The sequence below is a fragment of the Phaethon lepturus genome, unplaced genomic scaffold, assembly GCF_000687285.1.
Source record: "Phaethon lepturus isolate BGI_N335 unplaced genomic scaffold, ASM68728v1 scaffold11484, whole genome shotgun sequence".
Classification (NCBI taxonomy): domain Eukaryota; kingdom Metazoa; phylum Chordata; class Aves; order Phaethontiformes; family Phaethontidae; genus Phaethon; species Phaethon lepturus.
Genome location: NW_010534006.1, coordinates 4,392 through 28,529, shown reverse-complemented (window position 1 = coordinate 28,529; position 24,138 = coordinate 4,392). Strand labels below are relative to the sequence as shown.

Here is a 24,138-nt window from a genome sequence, read left to right as displayed (position 1 = left end):
TTATTATAATATTATAATATATTGACCTTTTTTCCTAGAGCAAAGATGCTCTGTGGCTCATTGAGCCATTCTGAAACAAAAAGAAAACTTTAGTATTCTCTTTCTTGGAAGGAGGCCAATTTTAGATTAGCCAATTAGAATAGGAAAATTAAAGGAAAAGTATTAATATCTCTGGTTAGAAACAAAAGGTATGTCAAATATGCCACATCACTTTTTTTATTATTTTTAAAACGGTGTGAGAATTAGTTTGCTAGTTTATTATTAGTGAAAGTGAGGGGAAAAAAGGTACTTCATTTATCCTCTTCCTTCATACCAACAAAACCAGTCAGCTAGGAAAGTAATAGGCTCTGTATTAAGAGCAAAAACATCCAGCTGTGACCAGAGTTCACTTTCATTTCATGAAGCTAAGGAGTCCTAAATGGAGACTAGCAAGAAGACTGATCACGAGTAAATGTAAGCCAAGAAACAATAGATTACTCCATCTGCTTCCTTGAGCATAATCTCTGCGGCCTGTCCAAATATAAGGGGGGGGGGACAGGTTTTGGAGTGCATGTTTAAAAATATTTACATGCAAAATCTGTTTAGAAGAAACACCACAAAACCAACTTCCTAAAACACAGACAATTTATTAAGATGCAAGCTATTACCTGCTTCTCTAAACATTCTGAAAAACTGAGAACTGGCATGTACTTACTTTGGCAGTAGTTTCTTTGATGGACATGCTGAACGACTGTTCTTTTTCCTGAAGGCTAGAAGAGATTAAAAAAAAAAAAATAGAGTTGACCTTCTCTGCTCATCACGGTCTGCTATGCAAGATACATTTTCATATAGAAGCACACAGGCTTTAAGATGACTCATACTAACACAAAAGAACCAATAGCAAGATAAAAATCTGTGTATTTGGTTCCAATGTTGCTAGTGACTAACCAACATTTTTTCCACCCAATTTCTACCCACTTAATCCTGTTTGTTTGCAAAACAGTTTGTAAACTAGCTTTACAGTTCTTGATTAATGAGTTTATAAGCATTTTACTTACCATCTGAAACACAATTATGATTATTTGTGTAACCATATCGTCTTAGAGGTTCCCAGCAGTGCCCAGGACTGGTGCTTTGCTGGGCTACCATCCAAACACCTAATACAAAGGCATTTCCAACACAAAGAGTTTGCAGTTAACTATCCTCTTATAACCCAGTTTCCAACTCTGCCAGAAAAGTTCAACTGCAGTCACTTATTCTCACAGTAATTTTATATGAAATATCACTACTCTGTTTGTTTAGTTTAATAAAAACCTACAAAATATTTCTACCAAATGAATTCAACAGTGGGCTGAAATTGAGGCATTGTCCATACTTATACGTGAAAAAATTCAAGGTTTTCTTCCATATATGGAAACAGGTAGGTTAACTACTTCGGTATTACAGAACCTAGTGTAAACCTATGCCTTTGGTGCTTGTAAGTAAGTTCACAAATTACATTTTTAACACGAAGTTCAAAAATCCCAGTAAAATCAAACATTAGGAGTTTAATAGAGATTATTTTTGCAGCTTTAATACTTCCCTCCCTCTTACTTCACGGGCATACATTTTTATACAGTATTCAATTACTTTATCACAAGCTATTTTCTTTTCTGTAAGAAAACAGCTTCAATTCAGTGTACGTGACAGTCAGCACTCCCCACCAGCAGCTTTTCAATACTCCCTTTTAGCTGCGTTGCAAAAAACGTACTTCTTTCGCGACCTACCGCTGACGTTCCTCCCGAATAAAGAACCATTAATTTATTTCTGAGCTTTTCTTTTAGTGCTCAGCACCAAAGCATCCAAACATTTCACAAACACGGCTGGATTTACTTCAATGATACTCTCGCAAGATAAGGCAGCATTGTATTCATTTCACAGGTGGAAGAAACGCGACTCGCCGCTGTTCAGAGAGCGCGTTCAGACGGAGTGCCCGTTTGACACGCACGCAGTCCCCGCTGCTGCCTACCTCCGTGTTTTTCCCTTTTCTTTTTTGACAACTCGCTCCTTCCCATTCCCCAAGCACAGCCCCCACATAGCCCCGCGTCAGGAGCCAGCGTTTACGTAGGCCTGAACCCCGAAGCAGGTGCAGTCGCACTCGCTCTCGGGGACCGACCTCCTACAGACAGGCCGGCCGGCCGCTCTCGCCCAGCTGCGCAGAGGCGGCCTCAGGGGCAGAATTCAGCCGTCCGGCGCATCATTTCACCACCTTAACGAGACGGCTATTTGCGTTGCTTTCCCTAATGCCCTGCTTCACGGGGCACGCAACTTTCCGGCGCGCGGCCCGGCAAGGCCAGGCACCTCGGCATTGCCACGGCAGGCGGGGATCCCTCCCACTCCAGGTGAGGCAGTCCCCTCAGAAATAGCTCATGGCAGCGCGAGTCAATGCCTGCGTAAGGCAACAAACACATACAGCTGGCTGGCTACATAAAAGGGGTTTAACAACATTTCCCACGCAGCTGTCTCCGATTTCTCCCTTTTCTACAGCAATATATGGGCAAAACACAAAATATTACACGCAAAACGATGACATTATCAGCTTCCTGCCCGCCTCTGGGCATGCCCCAGGGAATGAGCTATTTAGCCATTTCTTCTCTCAGGCTCTCCGCTCCCAGTGACTTTCAGCAGCTCCCACAATCAGCATTTGAGCTGGTCAGGTTATGCAAAAAAGAGCTGGGCTTTGTGCACAGATGTCAACAGGGAGCAGCAAGGCTGTGGGGTGTAACTGAATGAATAATGGGTGACTGACCCAATTGTTCTGAAACTGCCTTATAAAATTCAACTCTATGGACCCAGGCCATAACAAAATGTAAAGTGCAGTTATAGCCAGAAGAACAACAGTATAAAAATGGCACCTCTATTTAACAAATCTCTTCCACCTGCCTTTCCTCTTACCTGTTTACCTTCCCCACAGAAAGCCCCCTCAGGTTCATACATTTCACTCCTCTGCAGAACTCACACAGCTAACAGGAACAGAGATCAATTTTTAATTTCTTTTTAAACCATACATCCAAAACAGCATTACAAACTCAGACCCAGTTGTAGAGTCCCTATTGCTAACAAGGATGCACAAGCCCATGCGGACTTTCAAGTCCAGATGCTGAATGGGGAAAAAAAAAAACAACCTCTTTATACCTAAATTTCTTTTATTATGAGCATCTGTCAAGTCACTGAAAAATAAATAAGGAATCACACACTGCCATTTCAATGACAGCAGAACTATAGTTTTAAGAGAATTTTGCGGAACTATAGTTAAGAGAATTTTGTATTACTCTGACACATATCAATAAAGAATATCATTAGTAAATCATTGTTTTGACTCAAGCTAGCGATAGTCACCTTAACTACAGACTTGAATCTAAGGAATCCTTTTGTTATAGTTACAGCATTCATGCAGACTCCCACAAGTGTATTTGTATTATTTATGGTATGAATTTCACAATAGCATCCTATTTCGAATCCTTGTTAGCTTTCAGAGCAACACCATAGGAATCCCTTATCCCTTTTAGAGATTAGCCCATCATACAATTCACATGTAGCAATCAAAACTGTGTACAAACCAGCTATAGTTACCAGCTATGAACAGCATTTAACTAAGTTTATTCCCGGGTTGCCGTCCATCTACCACAAAACAGTCACAGAGAAGCCTCTCACAAGCTTTCCAATTAACTGACAAGCTAATGACCCGCAAGAGAAACCAGGCAGTCAATACTGGTTCATTCTACCAACAAAGGGCTTCAACAGCCATGATCTGTTACATGTGACTTGAACCAGAAATAGTATTTTCTTTTACCACCACCCTGTAGCATCATATTTCACTTTAAGAGGGGTATTCTGTCTGCTTAAAAGCTGTTTTACTTATTACTACCAGGGAAAAGGACTTTAAAAAGAACTCCTTGGAATAACACTAAATTCTTGCCTGGGAAAATGTCCATAGTTTTGACTCATTGCTATTCTTCTCTGCCAGAACAGCTAATCAAGAATTTGACTGCTTGTCCTCACAGCCTCTGCAATCTATTATAAGGACCATTTAGAAGTTACTTCTCAAATTCAATATAAGCTAACTCCATCACAGGGAAAGCAAAGTTCTTGACCCAGCTGATGGAAGGACTAGAATAAGACAGGAATTCAATTAACACAGATTTAACTGACTAAGTGCAGGAAAAGTTTTTAACACTTGCAGAACTGACAGCAATCTACACACTTTGTGTAATTTCTTCATTCACACAGATGGCCATGTAGGCCTATTCATTTAAATGGCTTGTAATGGATTTACACACATCAGGATCCATAACGAGGAGAGAAGAAAAGTAATGTAGACTTGCTACATCCCAGGGCCCCACTGTATACACAACAGACCACAACAGGAAAGCAGGAGCTAAGAATTTGCCCTTTCCAGACCATGAATATAGTAATACTTTGGCAAAACACAGACTTCAGTGGAGAACTGCAGGAGGATGTGGGAATGCTGAATATTCAAAAGCTCAGGCTGACTTTGCATGTACAGACTATAGGAAAACTTTTAAGAACAAAATACTTCAAGCAAGCCAGTGCCTTTTAAAATATCCCATTTTAATGACCTTAAAGAAAAATAGGTATTGAGTATGTCGAATTATAAGAATACAGTCGGAACTTGCTGGGACAATGATGTTCATAATCAGGAATGATGTGCTGACAAAATAAAGCAAGCCGATTCAACGTAATAGGGGACAGAAAGAAGACTAGGAATCAAGTGGTCTGGTTCACACATTTCTCGCTCTATCACTGGCTTCCCACATGACCACAGAGAACATTAAATGTCATGATATAACAGATAACATTTTAAAAGCCTTTAAAGAATGTTCTGAGAAGTTATGATTTACATGCAGGAATTACAGATACTATGGAAGTGGCTTTGTTCAGAGGAAGGCTGACTAGCACAATACTGGGAAGAACAGCTTTCTACTAAAGGCAGGCATGTTTCTGAAGGTCTTTCCTTCCACTTTGCCAGTATACTTCCCTTTGCATACCAGGCTATTGTGTATTTATGTTCCGCTTCCTAAGAAAAAATTCAAGGAATGAAAATGGGCAAAAGGCTGTTCTCTATATTCAAGATATATAAATATACATACTGCTTAAACAGAAACAGTCCCTGTATTAATAACAAAAACATAGATACAGTGACCAAAAAAATGTCATCAGAATGCAGGTTCTATAACTGCACAATAAAACATACCACACACATGGTACCAGTGTAAAATAAGGAAATAAATTATGTACTGGAAATTCTTATTTTTCATACAGAAACTAAGCAGCCATCTTGGATCTCTGCCTGAAGAGACTGCAAGATGAAAGGATGTCCTTTAACAGCAAATATTCTTCCTTACATTACTGTCACCTAAATATTATTGTAGATCCTGTTATTTCACTCCCTACCTCCACATCACAATACAGTTTCTTTAAAATACATTTTTTAAAACTAAGCACAAGACAGAACAATTTAAAATTATCCATATTTGAATTTCTAATTCAAAAGTGACAGCCTAGAAAGCTTACACTCAGACTGCATGCATATGAGAAAGCATGATTGGCTGAACCCTCAATTCATATGAATATGTATTCCCTCCTAGATAAAATGATTATTAAAGAGTATTTTCTTGGCTATCAGCAAATTTAAACAGTTTACAGTATGTATGAATTTGTCCCAGAGTAATGAGACTGCCTGCAAAGGATAACCTCATTCTAATGGTCACAGCCTGCAGAGAGCGTGACTTTTCCAACTTTAAGTCGTGTAACATGATTCCTTCTCTGATTCTGAAGTCACAAGAAGCTGTACTCTCTTAGAAAATGAAAATGTATAAACCAAGTCCTACACTTGTAATCTTGCTTTTGACAGCAAATAGAAGCTGACCTTCCAAAAAAGTCTTTGTCCAGTCCTTTGCAAAAGAAATAAGTAGTGCTACTCGGGGAACATCTGGTGTAAACATCTGCTACAGTCTACATCAGGGAAAAAATCCCCCAAAAATCCACCAGAAATCTTAAATCTAGAGACTTCACTGGGCCTTTAAGGAAGAAATCCACAATACAAAAATCAAATGAAATCAAACAATAACTTTCTTGTTCTTTTACAGTTCTCTTGATGCACGTATCTCAAAGCTTTGAGGACAAGTCAGAAAAAAAAGCTTTTGAACAAAACTGTATTTAACAAGAGGCAGCTTTAAGCTAGACATGTACAACTAGGACTAAAAGAAAAAAAAATAAGAAAACATACTTCTACCCAAAGTTTGCTTGAGTAAAATCAACAGATTCACTATTACAGATAGCATGTGCAGATTTTTACCAGGACAAGACCTATAATGGTGTTGCTGGCGAGCAACAAAAGTAAGCAACGCTTTTGCTCAATTAACAACATTCAGAGCTAGATTGCATTAAATGCACTAACGTGAAACAGCACTTTTTGTTTTCTTTTCAAACTCTCCACCACAAAGTTTGATTCTACCTAATCAAAGATGACATTGGATAACAAGATTTTCATTCTATGTGATCTGTTCATAAGCCTGGCTGGGCTACATATCTGGGTATTACCATACCAGAAAAGCAATTTTTCAGTCAAGCACATAAGTTCCTTTTCATCTTCGTGCAATGATCCATGGGACTTCAAACAATGAAATTTTCACAGTAGCATATCTCGATGTTGGGAAGCAAAATCATCCTTTAAACATAAGCCAGGGTTTTCCAAACAAACTCTGATTTTTCCTCAGATAATGCAGCTCACAGAAAACTTCTATAAGATGACAGAGCTGGTTAAACAATGATAAAAACCACAAAATTTCTGCTGAACTGATGTAGTGAAAATCCAATTTCTCTATCTAAACCTGTCAGTGCTCTTGAGGCATGGACTTTGACACTAAATAGAAGGAGAGAAAAGTTGTGTTTAGATCATACTGAAAATGAAATTTGTGGCAGTTATAACACTAGTCACCTGAATTAGAAGTAAAATGCAAAGTGTCACCTTGGAAAGCTTCCAACCTCAAAAATTAATCTGATCTGAGACAAAAATTATCAAGAGATGTACTTTATGGTACAGGAGCATTGGACCTTCTGCACATTTCAATCTACAGAGTTCTCCAAGGAATATGAATGAGAACCCAAAATTATGCACCTAGCTCTGTTTCAGAGCTGATTTTGCTCCAGCAATTTGCCCTTTTTCTAGCTATCGTTTGCAGAGCGGTATTTCTTCTTTGTTGCTTTATGTCAAGGATTGCTTCAATAGATAGGCTCCCCCACTCACAATTTATCAAGAGGCAGAGCTAGAAGCACACTTTCCCAATGTCTTTGTACAACTTTAGCTTACAAGTAAGGTTTCACATTGACTCACGGATTGCTGGGTGACTACACTTGTCTTTGTTGACTCTCGAAGAGTTATACCTATATGAAGTGGACTGTAACTACTCATCATCCTGCCCAGAAGCTCTTACACATACACAAGAACTCTAAACAGACAATCCTTATTTGCTGCAGTACTGCCAGACACTAGCCCTAATTATAGGAGGCTTGCAGAAAAGTCAGAGCATTAGATGATACTTCATAATTTTTTGTAAAAATGATTTATGATTTTTTTTTTTTAATGCCTGCAATAGGAGGACTGAGGCAGCACCTCAGTCTGCATAGTGTGGTAGCCGGTTTTTTTAGATAAAAATTACTCCATCAGAAACAACCAGTTCACAGTCACTTGAAGATGCTGTTGGCATCTTTAATGACAATTCCAAGCTGAATTTTCATTGCCACATATTGAGAAATCTTCTGGTCCTATAACACACCATTCAGCCAGCCGAACTGGCCATCTGTTTCAACCAACCATTCGCATGCTGCTGTATTTCCCACCACTCTTCTGTCAGCTGCTGCCGCAGAGCGGTTGTGGCAGTTGTTGCTCCAGCTGCTACCTGAAACAGGAACATCAGTCTGAAGACAAAGGCACAACCAAACAGCTCTCTGCAGCAGCAGTTCGTCACATCCAAACACCTTCCCCAGATTTTCTGATGTGTCAAGAGATCCCCATTCTTCTGCTACATCTGTCTGGAGTGCCAAAAACTAGAGGTTGCCCACAGCAGCTGCAATTATTCTCCTAAGAATAACATCCATCGTACTTCGCTGACTGAAAGGGTCTGTCCATGGATATTGTTAGCTATTTCTCTTTATTACATACAAACAAATTCATTATCATACATTGATTGGGACAGCTGGTCATTTTTCCCTAAAGAGAAATAAATCTCATCATATGCATACCCAGAGGAATCAGCACATCTGTGACCTGGACTTTATAGGCTGCTACATCCCACTGGATGCTCTTCAGGCAAGCAGGGAGAACCAGATGCTCAGCAAGGAAAACCAGATTCTTCATTACACTGCACACATGGGTACTCCAGCTGATAGTACTCATCTTTCTGCTGGGACTTTTTCCTTCTGTAATGCTGCTTGGAAGGATGAAAAAACTGCCTATAAGATTGCTCCAAAATACTTCAAGTTGCTAGCAGTGGCTCTGTCCTCCAAGTTGGAAGGCTTGCTCTCTCCTTTCCCTGCTGTGTTACCAACCCCTCCTATTCTTCACAAGGAAGGCCGGTGCCTACAGTGCAGGAACAGACTTCACAGAAGACCTTTTTTCTCCCTACAACAGGGGTCCCCACCAGCCCCGATGGGATCAGAGTTGCTACGAACGGCTGAACCACAGAACAAAGGACTCTGCTCAGACACAGGCAACTTGATCAAGCAGTCCTCTGCCACGATTTCAAACCCTGGCAGCTCTTGTTTGACGACCTTTACTTGCACCTTTGCAGGAAGCAAATTCACTTTGTGTGCTGAAGCACAGACATCGTACGGCGTGCCAGGCTTTCAGTACACAGTTTCTTCTAGAGTTGCTCCCACAAAGGAGGAAAAAAAGAAACAAAGCCACTTGCCCAAGGAGTCTACCCTTCAGTCCTAGGCAGAGAACAAAGGAGTGAAATTAATCCTAGGTAGAAAAAACAAGGAGGAAAACACCTGTCTACAAAAAAGAAAGCTGAGCCTCCTAATCCGTCAGATCACAAAGGAAGAGGCAGACCTCTTTCACCTGTGACTTGTCTTCACCTCTCACAAAAGCCTGCAGCCAACTTCTTTGAGAAAGCCAAGATGATGGCCTCCCCAAAACACAAACCCAGCCATGGGACTAGCTGAAAATAAGACAATCCTATTATCAAAGCTTGGGTTGGGTTATGACATTTGAGACAAAATTTGGAGTTTCCCTCAAAAAGCCCCTTGCGGCAGAGGAAGCTGGCTATGCAGCCAGTCGCTCCGAGGGCAGGAGTTCTGTGGAATTTCCAAGGCAGTCTCCTCCCCGGGCGCTGGGGAGCGTCCTCACTGGCTCTGATCCTCTGCCCCTCTGCCACAAGCCCACTGCTGCAGGTTTTGTGATGCTGTAGTGCACAGAATAAAACGGATCACCGGATCATTAAACAAAAGAGCTACGACTGAAAAAAACAAGGCACCACACCATCTTCACTATACGTAGCTAAAGTAGCAGCACTGGTATCGGCTATATTTTAAGAATTCCATGATTGTATTTTGGTTCATCTCACATAGCATAGACAGAAACATGTTTCCTAGCACAGAGAACATTTTTTACATTCTGTGTTAAGCTTTAAAAAAAAAAATCAGAGCAGCATGAAAGGGCCCTAAGTCAAGGCAATAAGGCAAATATTCAGAGTGACCTGTGCATCATCCTTGTGTCATGGAAGATGATTTATCACTGACTGAAATTAAATCAACACAAACAAGCCTGGGGGTAACTGAAGCTGTCAGAAGCCTTGAAGACTCCCATGCCCAGACCTTATCACTGGAACAGAAGTGAACAGGGAGAGCAGTTTCTGAGGCTGTGCAGCACTTCTTCACAGGGTATATTTCATATGCAAACACTGTTTTTCAATTCTGGCAGGCCTGCAAAGCTAAAATGACTGAACTAGTGAGGTGACTGAGAGCGCTCTCTTCTTCACTCCTGTTACTCAGTGATGAAGCCCTAGCTGTGGCGGCCACTACATAAGCTACCTGTTTTGTCTGCACACCTGACAGCTCACCACACTCATTTCATCATGCATATTTATAAGAGGGAAACACTTACCTATTTTACTTATTTGCATTCCTTTTTAACATTATCCTTTCCCTGGACTTTTGATATTTCACAGCAATACCATGTGGACAGACAGTGTGGTATGGGTGAGAGAAATTTTTAAGAAAGGGAAAAAAGAAGAAAGATTGCCAAAGTACAGAGGAAGAAGTCCACAAGCTTTATTCTCTCACACAGCACAGGAGCAAGGATCTCACACAAATCAGACACATACACACATGCTTACACCACCATCGGTGAAATACAACTATGTGGGAAGGCAAGCGGCTATCAGGTAGTGACAACGGACAGCAGGCGGGGAAAAGTCTGGTCAGAAGGGGAGAAAGCCTTTCTGCCAAGGGAGCACCACAGGATTGCTGACATCCTCCCAAGGCAGAGACATGATGATGTGGCACATGAAAATCACCCACCAAGTGAAAGACCCAGAAGTGAATTAAGTTGCATGAGAAGGTGAAAGCAACAGTGACTTGCTGAAAACAGCTCCATGTATAGCCAGGCCCAGGACCAGAAAAAATGAGGCCAGAAGTAGTTACATAATGACGCAGTGTGCTTAGACATCTATTAAACGATCGGGATCTTCACGGTCCAACTCAACACAGCATAGGAGTTTCTCCTGAAAATATTCAGAAAGATCTTTTAAAGAAAGAAAAGTTTAGATTATTTTGTCTCTAACCTACCTACCCAACATCACTTTCTACTTGTAATTAAGCACTACTGTGTGTGAAATCAGGAAAAAGTGCAGGCAACAAAAAAGCTCCAAACAACCCAAAACCCCAAGAATTAAACCCAGAAGTAAAGACTCCAAGAGTATCTGTCATTAAACATACAACTCAGTTCTCTGCTGTCCCACACAGAGGCCCAGCAAAAGGTCAGGAACATTAGCAGCCTGTGCACTGTAGTAGAAACCTTTTGATGCTATAAAGCCATTTCATCCCTCTGCTCTTTGTATTTGTGCTACCCTTCTATTCCCAGAGGATAATTTTTTTATATGCATGCATTTTCACAGAAAGAGCCAAAGAAAACCTCAAACCACATGTTTAAAAAGGACTTTCCCAAACAGACTGCACGTTCTCTAGCAAACAACAGGTATCTTTTTGAAAGGATAGGGTGCAATTTGTTTTGCTCCTTCTAAGTACACTTCTTTAAAGCTGAGATTTTTGTTGAAAGGCTGATGTGAATAAACACGGCTGCATTCAGACTTCTTCAGTAATTTCTCATAGCTTACTAACCACTAATTTGACTAAAAATCTCATGTGGCTATATACTTTGAAGAACAACAAAACACGTACAAAGCAGTCTCTCCTAATGACAGTACATGACAGCCAATTCTGAATGGCACTTTTCCTAAGTTAATATGTGAAAATATGCATAAGGTTTTTTTTCCAACTTTTCCCAAGTAAACGAGCTTCTCAAAAAAAAAAAATCCACCTTTTTTGGCTTTATCAGGTTTTGGCCTCAACTGAAGTTGCTGAATGCTTTGAGTATATTCCAACTAATAAGGTTTTCAATCCCCTGAGCATTTATATTTCACTTTGAATTAATCTTTGTCAGATGAGCTCCAGGCATCACTAACGCAGAGTTGAACTGGTTGCATAAAATTTCAAGCTCAGTTCCTTGCGCCACTGGCCATGACAGTACTATAATAACTAATATACAGAATAGAGAATTTCGCTATCTTCAGAAGATCCCACACACCCACTGTGGAACAAATTCCTACTAATTAAAAACTGGTCCATGGGAAGAGGGAAAGAAGAGGTGGAGTATTCAAATATTTTGAAAGATATTTAATTGAATTTCTTTCTTTCAACCAGCATTCAGTGCCCAGACAGTAGACCAGATGGAACTGTGCAATTTATTTTAAGTATGACATGCTGTACAATAACTTGCATCTGTAGATATGGATAAAATCAAAAGAGAAAATGCTAAATGAAACTAAATATGAACAAAAGTGTAACAGACTTCCCGAGTTTTCATTGTGAAATAAAAAGAAACAAAAAAAAGAAACAACAGGTACTGAAGAGAGTAAGTCAAATAATTAACATGGTCTTACTTTGTAATTGGAAGATTCAAGTTACACTAGTTAAAAACATGTATTTCTGAAATGGTGTCCTCTTCAGTAGAGGATACAGAAATTATACATTTTGTTACCTTTTGCAACCTCCAGGAGAAAATACTTCACAGTGAAACACTCAGACCTATTTTCCTCAGACTTCAGTATGTCATCCTTAGTTAAAACAGACATGTCGTGCTGCACACAACATGAGCTGCTCCCACCTTTTAAGCACATCTATGCAACCCCATGCAAGCGAACCGAGCTTTTGCGCTGCAATTTCCCTGTTTTATAACAATGATTACACCCTTTAGTTTACCAAGAGCAATGAGGCCTGTCTGGATGAGCAAAACGACCACATTCTGTGGTCTCAACCTCGATGAGAATCCCTGTCAAAACACAAGCTAATGTATTTGTTTGCACATTAACTGCCCACGTTTTAACCTAAGGACCTAAGAGGCCCTCAAGAAAGGGCCTAGGGTAACGTGTCTAACATTTCTCAATTCTTCAAACTCAGAGCATGTTATAGTTACTGACAAAGCCCTTTGTTTTCAAAAAGTCCACCACATACCAAAGATAAACAAGACAAAACAAAGGATTATTAATCTTCCTGAAAATAACAATGTTTGACAAGAAAAATAAGCTTAGAAACAATGCTCAGCCCAATGTTACACTGACTTGCTCTCCTGCTTCTGCACACTTCTATCTGGGCAATTATTCTTCATTTAAGATGTTCTCTGACATTCCCTAAGTTTGCTTCAATAAGTTGCTATTTAATAGCACGTAGACCAAGAAAAGCAAAATAATTTGTATTTTATAGTGAGCTACAAGCCACTCAATATGATTCATTACAGCACAGATTGTCTTAAGAGATGCTTCACGTCAGCCCTATGTTATTCCAGTGCTGAATGCAATTCACGTACCCAACAAATAATAACGCAAAAGCACATTATAGCAGTACTTTACTGACTAGCACAATGCAGTTAGAATAAATACATAGTATCTTGCAACCCAATACCCATGAGACTGTCATTTACAGCCCATAAATACTGAACGACTTTCTACATAAACACTGATCTTTAGTGTATGTGTATGAGTAACAGCTTTATTTCTCAGATAGCCCTAACTTTAGATGACTTCATTTTTTTTTCCTCTGCAATGATTCATAAAATAAAGCATACATTTCCAGAAAAATCTCTTTCACATTAAATATCCCAAGACTTTGGAATTTAAAACAAATATGCTGAACTGGCTTCATCAAGTATTTTAACCTGTTACCTTATTAGGTTGCCTTTCACAAGAAGTACTGATTTAGGATAAGCCAATGCAAGTTGCAATGTGGGAAATTCTGGCTAGATATGAGACAAAAAAAGTTTACAGCAAGGGTGGTGAAATGCAGGATGCCTAGCATGGCTGCAAAATCTCCATCCTTGGAGATATGCAAAACTCAGTCAGAAGGGGCCCTGAGCTACCTGATGTCACTTGGAGATTGTAGCCCTACTTTGAGCAGGGGGTTGACAAGATGACCTCCTAAGTTATTCTGCAATTGTATAAGAACATAGGGAATGCCCACAGGCACACAGAAAGTATATCCATAGAAGATATGTTACTATCTGCTTGCTGCTTTTTCATCTTACAGAAAGAGAGAACAGAACACGACTGGATGCAGACATAAGATCGTTGTACTTAAGGTATGATGGACTGCACAGCTTTAAAAGGCAGGCACCCATCACTTTGTTCAGTTTAACAATGAGCCTAACTCTCACTGTTAATTAACTGCAGCCACTGTAGAAGCATACCCTTCTGGATATATAGCCTTCTCTGAAAGCAAGATTTGGCAGAGAACCCATGCTGGAAATGTGCCTGCTGACCATCACGTAAGTGCAGCCCTGGAACCCTTTCTGCCACCAGAAGTAGCCAGTGGTTTGGGGAAGAGATTTGAGAACCAAAGGCAAAGAAGGGGCCACACAACAAAGTCAAGCAGTTGAGTTCACACAGCTGGACTAGAGATTTCAGTCTGGGCTCCCAAGGCAGCTTGTGCATTTTTCACTAAAGCAGCAGGCACAGCATATACAAAACTTGGGTAGATTTTAAGTGGGATTTATCAAACCAAGAAGCCAGATCACATAGAAAAAACACCTACAAGGTGATTTAATTCAGAGAGAGACACCACCTCCTGCAAAAAAGAGAGAAGCTGCTCAATAGGCAGTGAGTGGTACCTTGTTTCTCTGAGAGGCTGTTTCAGCCAGGTTGTGACACTCTCCTAACAGCTCGCTTCACTTTTAAGTTGGGAAGGAGGAAAAAAAATCTAGAACTTTATCAATGGACAGTTGCCAACTCCCTCAACAACTATGACCACCAGGTCTCTCATCCCAGACAAGTTCTATAACCATTAATCCTCTCCACCTTCACTCTCCCAAAGTCAGATCTCTTCTTGCCTGTTAGCCTTCTGGTCTTTTACCAGATTTCTGTTTTTGCATTCCTGGATACATTAAGGTCCAGCTTAAGAACTGTGATGGAGCACATTCCCTGCAAGGACACTGAAACCCTTGGGGGGTTAAGAGCTTGCTCTGAGGCTGTAGGTTCAGATCCAGACAGGCTACAGAGGACCTAAATATAAAGCTTCCACATTCTGAACCAAGGACTCTAGCTTCCATGTGACCATGCCATAGGAGAGCATCTACATCACTACCAATAGTTCTGATCAGAAAAGGCTTTGGGGTTTGACAAGAGTACACAAATATAACCTGACATAGGAGATTTAAACTGTTTCCAAAGGCTGTCACAGATGCCTAAGTGTGCTTATTTGTGCAGCCCAAACCAATATCTATCTGTCCCCAGTTGCAGTAGAACTCCAGCTATAGTAAGAAGAGCAGAAACACCTCATCATTGGCCCTGGTGACACAAAGTTCAACAAACAAAACTAAACAAGGAAAGTTCCATTCAAGGCATCTTTTAAAAATGAACAGAAAGGAAAGAAATTAATTCTAAATCTTCATTAAAGTTCTGAACCCACTTTGAATAATGAATGCCTGTATTCCCTCAAGTGATTGTGTTATTCATGGTGCTGATGAGTGAAGAACTCAGAGCAAGTTCCTCCTGAACCAGCACTAATTTAACTCATCTTTAAATAATTTCCCAAAGAGTTAAGCGCAACTCAATGTTGCATCAGCAATGTGAGATGAAAAAAATCTGGATATTCTTTCATAATCAAATCCAAAATTATAAGAAAACTCAAATCAAAGCACAGGTTCTCATACCACTTGAGACCTTTTATTCCTCAATCTCAGAAACACAGGTGTAAGATACTATTGAAAGAAACTAGACTTAATTCAAGAAACTATTTCTCATAACCTATTTTAAAATAAAATTTAAAAAAAACTCAAGAGAGGAACATGTCCTCTATGAAATGTTCTGCTGACTTTAAAAAAATCTGTATAAATTAGCACACATGAGCAGCAATTTCTCATGAATGTTAATATAACCAAACTAAATCCAATAAACATGAAGGGAAGAAAAAAATTGCAAGCAACATAGCTATTGCTTATCTGGGAGAAATGCAAGTTAGGATAAAGAGGAATTTTATTTTGTCCTGGTGACACAGCAGCAGTAAGACTTTCAAAATTCCATCACCAATGTCCCATTGACTGCCAGTACAGTTTAGGCCCTGAAGTGCTTCTATTGCTTTTGTAAATAAAGGTGAGGTTATTTCCAAAAGGTTACCAAGAGTAGCTACTTTTCCATTTAAGGGAACCATATGCTGTGCATTTAACCATACGTGTCCCAGAAGTCTTCATGTTGTATCCCTTCCCCCACTACCTTGAGTCCACTGTCTGAGCCTAACACTCATCACATTGGACTTCATGATGATTGGAAGTTCACTGAAGCAAGAAGCATCTCTAGTATTTATTTGGATGGTGCCTAGTACACACTTTCTGGCTGTGAGAAATATGTTGTAATTACTGCATGACGAAGCTGGGGAAAAAAAATCCCATCAGTTAACAAAAAAATAGTTTAAATTGATGACAAGTATTAACAGTTGATGGATACATATGCTTACTGTAGGTGACTCTTTACCATCAAAAACTATTAAGTGTGAGACCTTCAAATAACTACAAAGTCTTCCTTCCTGAGCAAATATATTACTATTAGAACTTCAACTCTGTTCTTAAAAAATTTTAAACAGTCTGAATCCAGCTAATCAGCTGTCACAATTACAAACAACTGACAGCCAATTCAACAATACATTGGGAAGATACAAGACTCTACATCACTGACAACATACTGAAATTTAAATACCTCTTTATTGTCCCTGGAAGATCCAGACTGAATGGAATTTGATAGGAGGATGCTAAAGTGTCATCGACAGCCTTACTTATTTCCTGTAGCTCTTTCAAAGAAATGCAGCCAAGTAAAGCAGTCAGTTCACAGTCCTGTGACTGAATAAGTCTATCTTGTTCTTCGATTTCTCTTCTTAGCTGTTGATCTTTTGCTTCTAACATGGTCAGTCTTGCTCGGAGGTCTTCAATTTCTTTCTGCACAGAACAGAAACCCGAGTTTACTATGAACCACATTAAGGAAACCCCTCTGCCCCTAGAAAAATTCAGTACAAGTAGCATGAATTGAGGTTGTCCAATTTAGCACAACATTAAAGACACAGAAAAATTCTTGTGTCTGTTGTATTTAGAAACTCTAGTGCTTCCACAGTCTCCCCACCACCATTTCAACATCAAATTTCAGGTTTTTCTTCCAAACATCAACTGTCAGTCACCTTTTACCTTTAAAATATACAGGTACTTCCCAAGTTAAAAACTTCCCCAAAAACTCCCGAAATCTCAGTTCAACCATGACAACAGAATATTGCTACAGACTGGCAGCTAAAATGACCAACTATCTATCTGTCCTCCTGCAGAATAACCCTGCAATGGCTCCTCTAGGCTTCCAATCCAACATCAGGCACAGGATGCAAGTGGTGAATCACTGACTGTAAGGCCATTTGATTATTAATATTTAATTTTAATTAAAAGCACAAAATCCCTCTCTTGACTTAAAATGACCAGAGTTTCAACCTCAGTTGCACTCATCTTGCCAGAAGTTCAAACCAACCCCGTGCATTATGATACCCATGTTTCTTGCAAGAGCACGTTCTAATTTCTCCTTGAAAACCCAACAGATAGTTTGCACCCAAGAAAGGAGCATTTCATGAAGGAGTCTGGGTTGCTGAGTTAATAAAGTTATTTAATATATGGCTCTTGGCACATTTGTCCCAGGATTTGAAAAGTGAGTTTAAAAAAAAAAATCAAAAGGAGAACTACTTACTGTCAAAGTAGTTAAATGCCATACATTCATCATATTTGGAATTTGATTCTACTCCTACATTTCTTACTGTCTGTGAAACTTTGCAAGCCACTTAAACTATTATCTCAAAACATAGACACAGATTGAATGTTCACCATTTTCCATACAACCAACAAGAGAGGTCTCTAAAGTGCTATCTATAGACTCCTAACAGAAATCAAAGCTTGTAATTCCATGCTCTGCCCATATTCAGTCCAGCTAAAAAGAAAAATGAAAAAACCACCAACCAAACCTTTTTTCAAGTAAATAATTAGGCATTACAAAATTGACATTAGAAATGACCATACAGCTTTTTATGGTAATTTGCTTCTTCATTCTCCATCTGTAAAATGGCAACAAGAATATCTCTTCACCTAAAGCGATGTTACGGAGATAAAATTAAATTATTTTGAATCATTCAGATGCCCATTTGCAAATTAATAAATCTGCATCCAAAAGAGGGTTTGAGTGGCATACAGTAAAAGGGTTCTGGGGCCAAATACTGAGTAATGAAGATAAAACGGTATTCTGAATATCTGAACGAGCACTTTCCATCTTCAGCAATGTATGAGGCAGGGATCCAAGAAAAAAAAAAAAAGGCATGCTCATACAATTAAAGTCTCTCATAAAACATACATACTGTGCACAGATAACCAGCTTTGGCATTTCTTTGCTTTGAGCACTTCACTTCAAAGCCTTAACATTCTTTTAATATTTTCAATATAATTTAAGTGAAGTTTAGTTCACTAATGCTCATTTTGTCAACAAACATATTATCAGGTTTGCTGCACTGCAACAAGCTCCCTGAGTATCCATTAAAACAACAAAAAACAGTCCTTGCATGTTCAAAGGTTGACTGGCTCAAAAATTTCAACTTATATTAGTGCTGTGCAATAGATTCATCAATTATTTTCCTCCTTTTTTTGTTTTAGATTTAGCAACACGAGAACAGTGGCCCATGTTTCAACCCACAGGCATTTGTCAAGGACAGAAAGGTCAGCAGGCCAAAAACATCAGTTTTGTTTCTTTCAGTCTCAAATTAGGCTTTTAGTGCGCACAAAGGACAATTCTGTCTCTGTGTTACTGGTTTGGGAATACTGCCAAAATCTTAATAGGCCCTACTTAATACAAAGACCTTCATATTCTGTGAAATCTTAGTAATTGCAATCACTGCAATAAGCAGCCTACATGGGAATAGAAAGGGAGATGCACAGAATTTGGTTTTACAAACACACGTTTAGTACCAAAATGTTTTTACAACAGAAATAGATACCAGAAGCAGACAATCTGCATTCAGAGAGAAAGCTGTTCTGCTTGGGTATAGTTCACAGGCATTCTCGGGAGAATGGAAATTTTAGCCAGTAAACTGGAATTTTCTCACGTTCTTTTCCAGAAATGCCAAGAAGCCTTTCATGCGCTCTTGGTCAGCCTCCAGGGACAGATAAAAAAGGACTTAAAGTCTCAGTATGGACCAACAGATGATATTCAGCTCACTAAACATAAGCCGGAGCTTTACTTTGTGGATTTGAGTTTAAACTGAGACTTCTAACACAACAGCTAATCAGTACTGATAGTAAACACCCAGCTTCGCTTATGGGCTGGTGTTCTCCAGGAAGTACACGTTGCAGTAGAAACTTTAATATGTAAATTTTAGATACTGTCACAGGCTCTCTCAAATCCCTGAAGACAAATGCAGAACCAACAGGAGAGAGGGTAGAAGGAAAAGGAAGGTAAAGCAGGGGCTGAAGGAAAAAAAGAAAAATAACTATTTCAGATCATGTGAGATTTTGGGCAGAAGCAATACTTAAGGGATGCTGGGAGCCACCAAACATCACAGGTCAGTCTTCTCCAGAACCTGGAATTCATTATCATTTTGATCAAATTTTCATGTACAGCATGTCTGTACAACGATGTGGCTGATTTGTCCCTAGTATAACTACATAGGAATAAAGATTCACCTGAAGCAACCATAAAAACATTAGCTGGCATGGAGTCTTAAGTACAGCAGTTTTCAGTTGAATAGCTTGAGGTGACTGACTGCATGTCTAGATTACCAAAAATAATTTTCTGGATACTAATAGCTTTGAACTAGACTATGTCTCCTCTTATATGTTGATGAAATAAATCCAAACAATACAAAGGTGATACGTAGGATAGAACAGACATTTCTTCATCTAAGTAAGATTTTTGCAATGGCCATCTAATATGCATTTCTTTGGGGTTTTTATATATATATATTTATGTGTATACACACAGAGGATTATACTATCAGATCCACCAAAGGAAAAAAAAGTATCAAAAATAATGATATTTCAAGACAACACTACAGAAAAAAGAAAACTAGACCTGCTAGCTCTCTAAGATGTCACATTGCAGAGTGTGATCACTAAGGTTTAAAACAAGATGCTGGAAAGACTTGTACTAGACAGTAAACTGAGATTTTTGAAGGACAGTGAAAAGAAAAAGCTAAATTTTGCTTAAAAGGCTTGCAGATTTAAAATTGGACAGGAGCCGTCTTAAAAACATTCCATTTGCCAAATTACCACGTTGCGACATCACATGTCAGTGCATAGTTATTGCTGGCAAATACCAACTGCTCCATGATGATTCCTTCATCCTTATGAAATGCATCAATCATCTTTCCAGAACAAAAGCTGGTAAATCATGTATTTATAGTCAATTCTAACCAGAAATGAATGAAAGAATGCTTTCTTCAAAACTTTGTGTCTTCAAATAAAAATTTATGAAGATCAGCAAAATCTTAAAATGGCAAATTAAAACACAAAGAGCACACTTAAAAAGATAATGAGGAAAATTAAAGCATGCATGCAAGCCACTGAGCCTCCCAGTTCCGCTTTTCCATAATGAGATTAACACAACTCCTCTGGCTGCCATCTCCAATCATCACTTAGATTATCAACTGGACTACAGCCAAGGCTCTAATTGCTGCACAGAAGCAAAGTTACTATTACAATAAATTTATTTAATTCTGTGTGACAGCTTACAAGCTTTTCCCCACAGAGCACTGGTTCGTATAGACAACTTGCAGTCCCCGTTACCTGTAACCATTTCTTTTCTTGAGAAAGGTGGTTTCGTTTTGCGGCCAAAATCTGCATCCTCGTGGATCTCAAAACTTTATGTTCATTTTCGTGCCAAGGCTGGGTTTCTTCATGCCTCACCCTTTGAAAAAAAATTACAAAAGCTAAAAATTAGCATTATTGCTGAGTATTGACATCCCAAAGATTAAATAGATGAGAACACTACATGTTACCTTCAGAGTCATAACATTCCATCACCAGAATGATTACATCTTAGATACAGTTAGCGAACAAGAGATTTTTCCTTGGCATATCTTCCTTTATTATCTCAAACATTTACACTGTTTCTACAACATGCTGAAGAAGGAAAAAGGAAAACTTGTATAGCTTCAGGCTTCCCCCAGCTTTTTCATATTTCAGAAATTTATCCATCACTGCCTTGAAAGAGACAAAACTAAGGCATGTAATTTCTGTCAATACAGAGAAAAATGTCTCTTAGACATAAGTTTAGAAACTTGCCAAAGCCATTTTTGCAGCTTCTGTCAGCTTTTGGAGACTACATTAGAGATAATCTGGAGTGTTTGCTCCATGATGCCAAGTTTTACTTCTCTCTTGCACAGCGAGTTCTTTCAAAATCGCAGTCAGTGGGATTCCTCACAGTGGTCCATACAACCCTCAGCTGTAAATCTTTGCATGATTGGACCCCAAGGTAATCAGTGCATTACATTAAGTCTATAATCAGCCTCTCAGAATGCACCTGCAAACAATGCAAACCTATTTTGTCTTGCATGTTCCTGCACAAAGGCATGCGCACTTGCAAGGCCAATTGCATTTCTGTGTCCATCTCTAGAGACAAGTGCGTGCATTTCCACATAAAGGGTACAGATGCATTTCAATATCTTGTTTAAAAAAATTTGTCTCAAACAAAGGATGTTTTTGAAGCAGGATTTCCCATCGTAGTCTTGCAAAGCAAGGACAATCATGCCACATACAAAACATGCATCACAAGTCTGGTTTAAGCATGATTAATCACACAACTACAATCTCCACACACAGCTGTTTAACAAATGTGCAGAACAAGAGGTTCCCGTCTCTTCTGCAGGACCATCAGAAGACACACATGCTTTACACCCTCTCTATGGGGTGAAGAACGTACTGAAAAAGCAAAATAAAACCCTGGCACTAAAAGAAATGTCATTAATACTTAAACAAAATAATGACAGTATAACTGTATTTCTGTAAAAACAAAATAGATCAAAGAGACACCAGTATTATGAGGTGCTAAGCCATCACTGTGTATGGGCCTTACAATCATTATGGATTGCTGTGGCTCCAGCTGACCACACTTCCCAGCAACTCTAAAGCCACCTTCCTTTAGTAAGAGCTGTATCTTTCCGAGAGCTGTATGTAATAGAAAACTCTGAGTGGCTGGTCAGAATTTAGGAAACATTCCACTATAATGGAATATCCTTGAAAATCCCATGTACATCTGCCTACTTGGTACTGAGGAAACGGAAACAAGATCTCTCCAATCTCGCCCAGTGGTTCACTGGGTGATTGCACAAACATGACATTTTTCCCAAGTTAAACATAACCAAACATGGGTCCTACCACCTGCCCCAAATATCCCGTCAACACCAAATGCATTCACCCAAAAACATGAATTTCAGTCTCATGTATTATACAAATAACCTGCTATACACACTTTTCATTTAAAAAGTTCTTCATTTGCAAAAAGATGAGACTGGCTTAACTACAGTAAAACTGCAATGATCTGGTCCTTCTGGGGCTAGTCTGATCATCTTTTTAATTTTCCAGGTGAAAAAAGAAAGCTTAGGTATATTGGTTTTGTTCTGATCCAAAATGAAAATAAAAACTGATGCCTACAAATTTTCCTTGAAGAAGCAGTCATGTTTTCCACCCTGTACTATCTAAAAATACTGATGGAATGGAAAAATTTTAAACACCCCTATTGAAAACAAAGGGTACGTTTGCTGCATCAACAAGACAGTCAGACCACAGACGAAGTGGTGTGAAAGGCTACAAGAATCAAGCGAGAAAAAGGGTGTCACAACAACAGTCAAACTCAAGCTCAAAGAAAGCAGTGTGCACAAGACAGAGAAGTGAAGAGGATATTCATCTGACCCTGAAGAATGGCACTGCTCTCAGACCTGTGCAAAGAGAAGAGTTACAGCTATAACCATCCAAAGAACAGAAACACGTTCATAAATGTATATATTATATAAATATATATGTATCATATATAAAAATATATATACACATTAAATAGGGGGAAAAAATTTAAGCAGACTATGTATTTCAAGGATGCTTTAGTGACTCCATTTCTATGACACTGAAGACACCACCACCTCTAAAACTAAAATAATTATTACAAATGAATACATAGAGTGGACAGATCTTAATGACAAAATACAGAATGTGGTACCCTAATCTTGAAGGAACGGTAAAACAGCTTCTTAGGGCCTCAGAAGGTAGAAGGAAACAGTTCTGAGTGTGTTATTTGTTTTAAACCTGCCTCTTCAATAAATACTCTAAATAGAGGCTAAAAATACCCTTAAAAGTCTCAAATTTCACAATAAAATCCTATTATCTGTACTGATTTTATGTAGTTTTCTTGTGTATGAAGAATTACACCCAAACACATCGACTAGCACACTGCAGCTTTTACACGTACAAGCTGTCAGGAAAAAAAAAAAAGGTTTTTCTTCTTTCATTTGTGCTATTGCATTTGAGAATAGCTTCCAATACCTATGAAGAATCCTCTTCTAACAGTATAGCTAAAAAAAAAGACCTAGAGACAACTTTTTCTTCTTAAGCTAACTACCTCCCTCGGGTCATCCAACGTGTCTCACATTCCCCCAGTCTTTGAAGTTGTTATCCCTTCCAGAGAAGGCTAAGAATTTATTTTTGTGACTTTGTACAGTGCTGAACACGTTACTGCCACATAACAAGTGACGCATAAAAGGAAGCTCACAAAGATCTATGTATACCAGAAAAGAATCTGTTTTTTACTTTGTATTTAAATATCCTTTCATTGCCTGAAAAGGAGCATCAGAATTAACTCCATGGGGAACCATTGCTCAAGCTGCCTTGCCATTATATGTTCAAACTGCCATGTCAAGGATTCAAATCCCATTCCCACTCAACATCAGTGAGAAAACTTCCATTTAATTCACCAGTTCATCATGATCAATGTTTTTCAAGGCAATTCTGAAAGAATTGTAGAAAGAAAAAACAGGGGAGAAAGGGGAGATTTTCATAAACAAGCTCCATATTGGTATGTTAGAAAGGCCCTAAGATTCCTTATTAAAATTATTCATAAATTGTATTCTGCATTTTGAGAAAAATAGAAGCATCATTTTACATAATAAGGAATCAACAAACTTACCGACAATCAGCAGCCCAACGCAATGCGTCTTGAACTTGGGTAATGAACCTATCCAAAAAACTGTTAATTGAAGGATGCCTTGAAGGAAGCTGAAATTTTAAAGAATTTTTCTCTTTCTCCAGTTCTTCCAGTTTCCGTCTAAATTTATCAG

At 38.9% G+C, this 24,138-nt stretch overlaps 1 protein-coding gene across 1 annotated transcript; it reads right to left on the bottom strand.

The window, feature by feature from the left end:
* Positions 1-694: 694 nt before the first annotated feature.
* On the bottom strand, positions 695-24,138 carry LOC104619491 (disrupted in schizophrenia 1 protein-like; the record flags this gene model as incomplete). Its single annotated transcript, XM_010285383.1, has 4 exons — positions 695-749; positions 16,503-16,738; positions 20,600-20,720; positions 23,988-24,138. Coding segments are annotated over 4 exons (563 nt in total), but the record flags the coding sequence as incomplete, so codon positions are not given.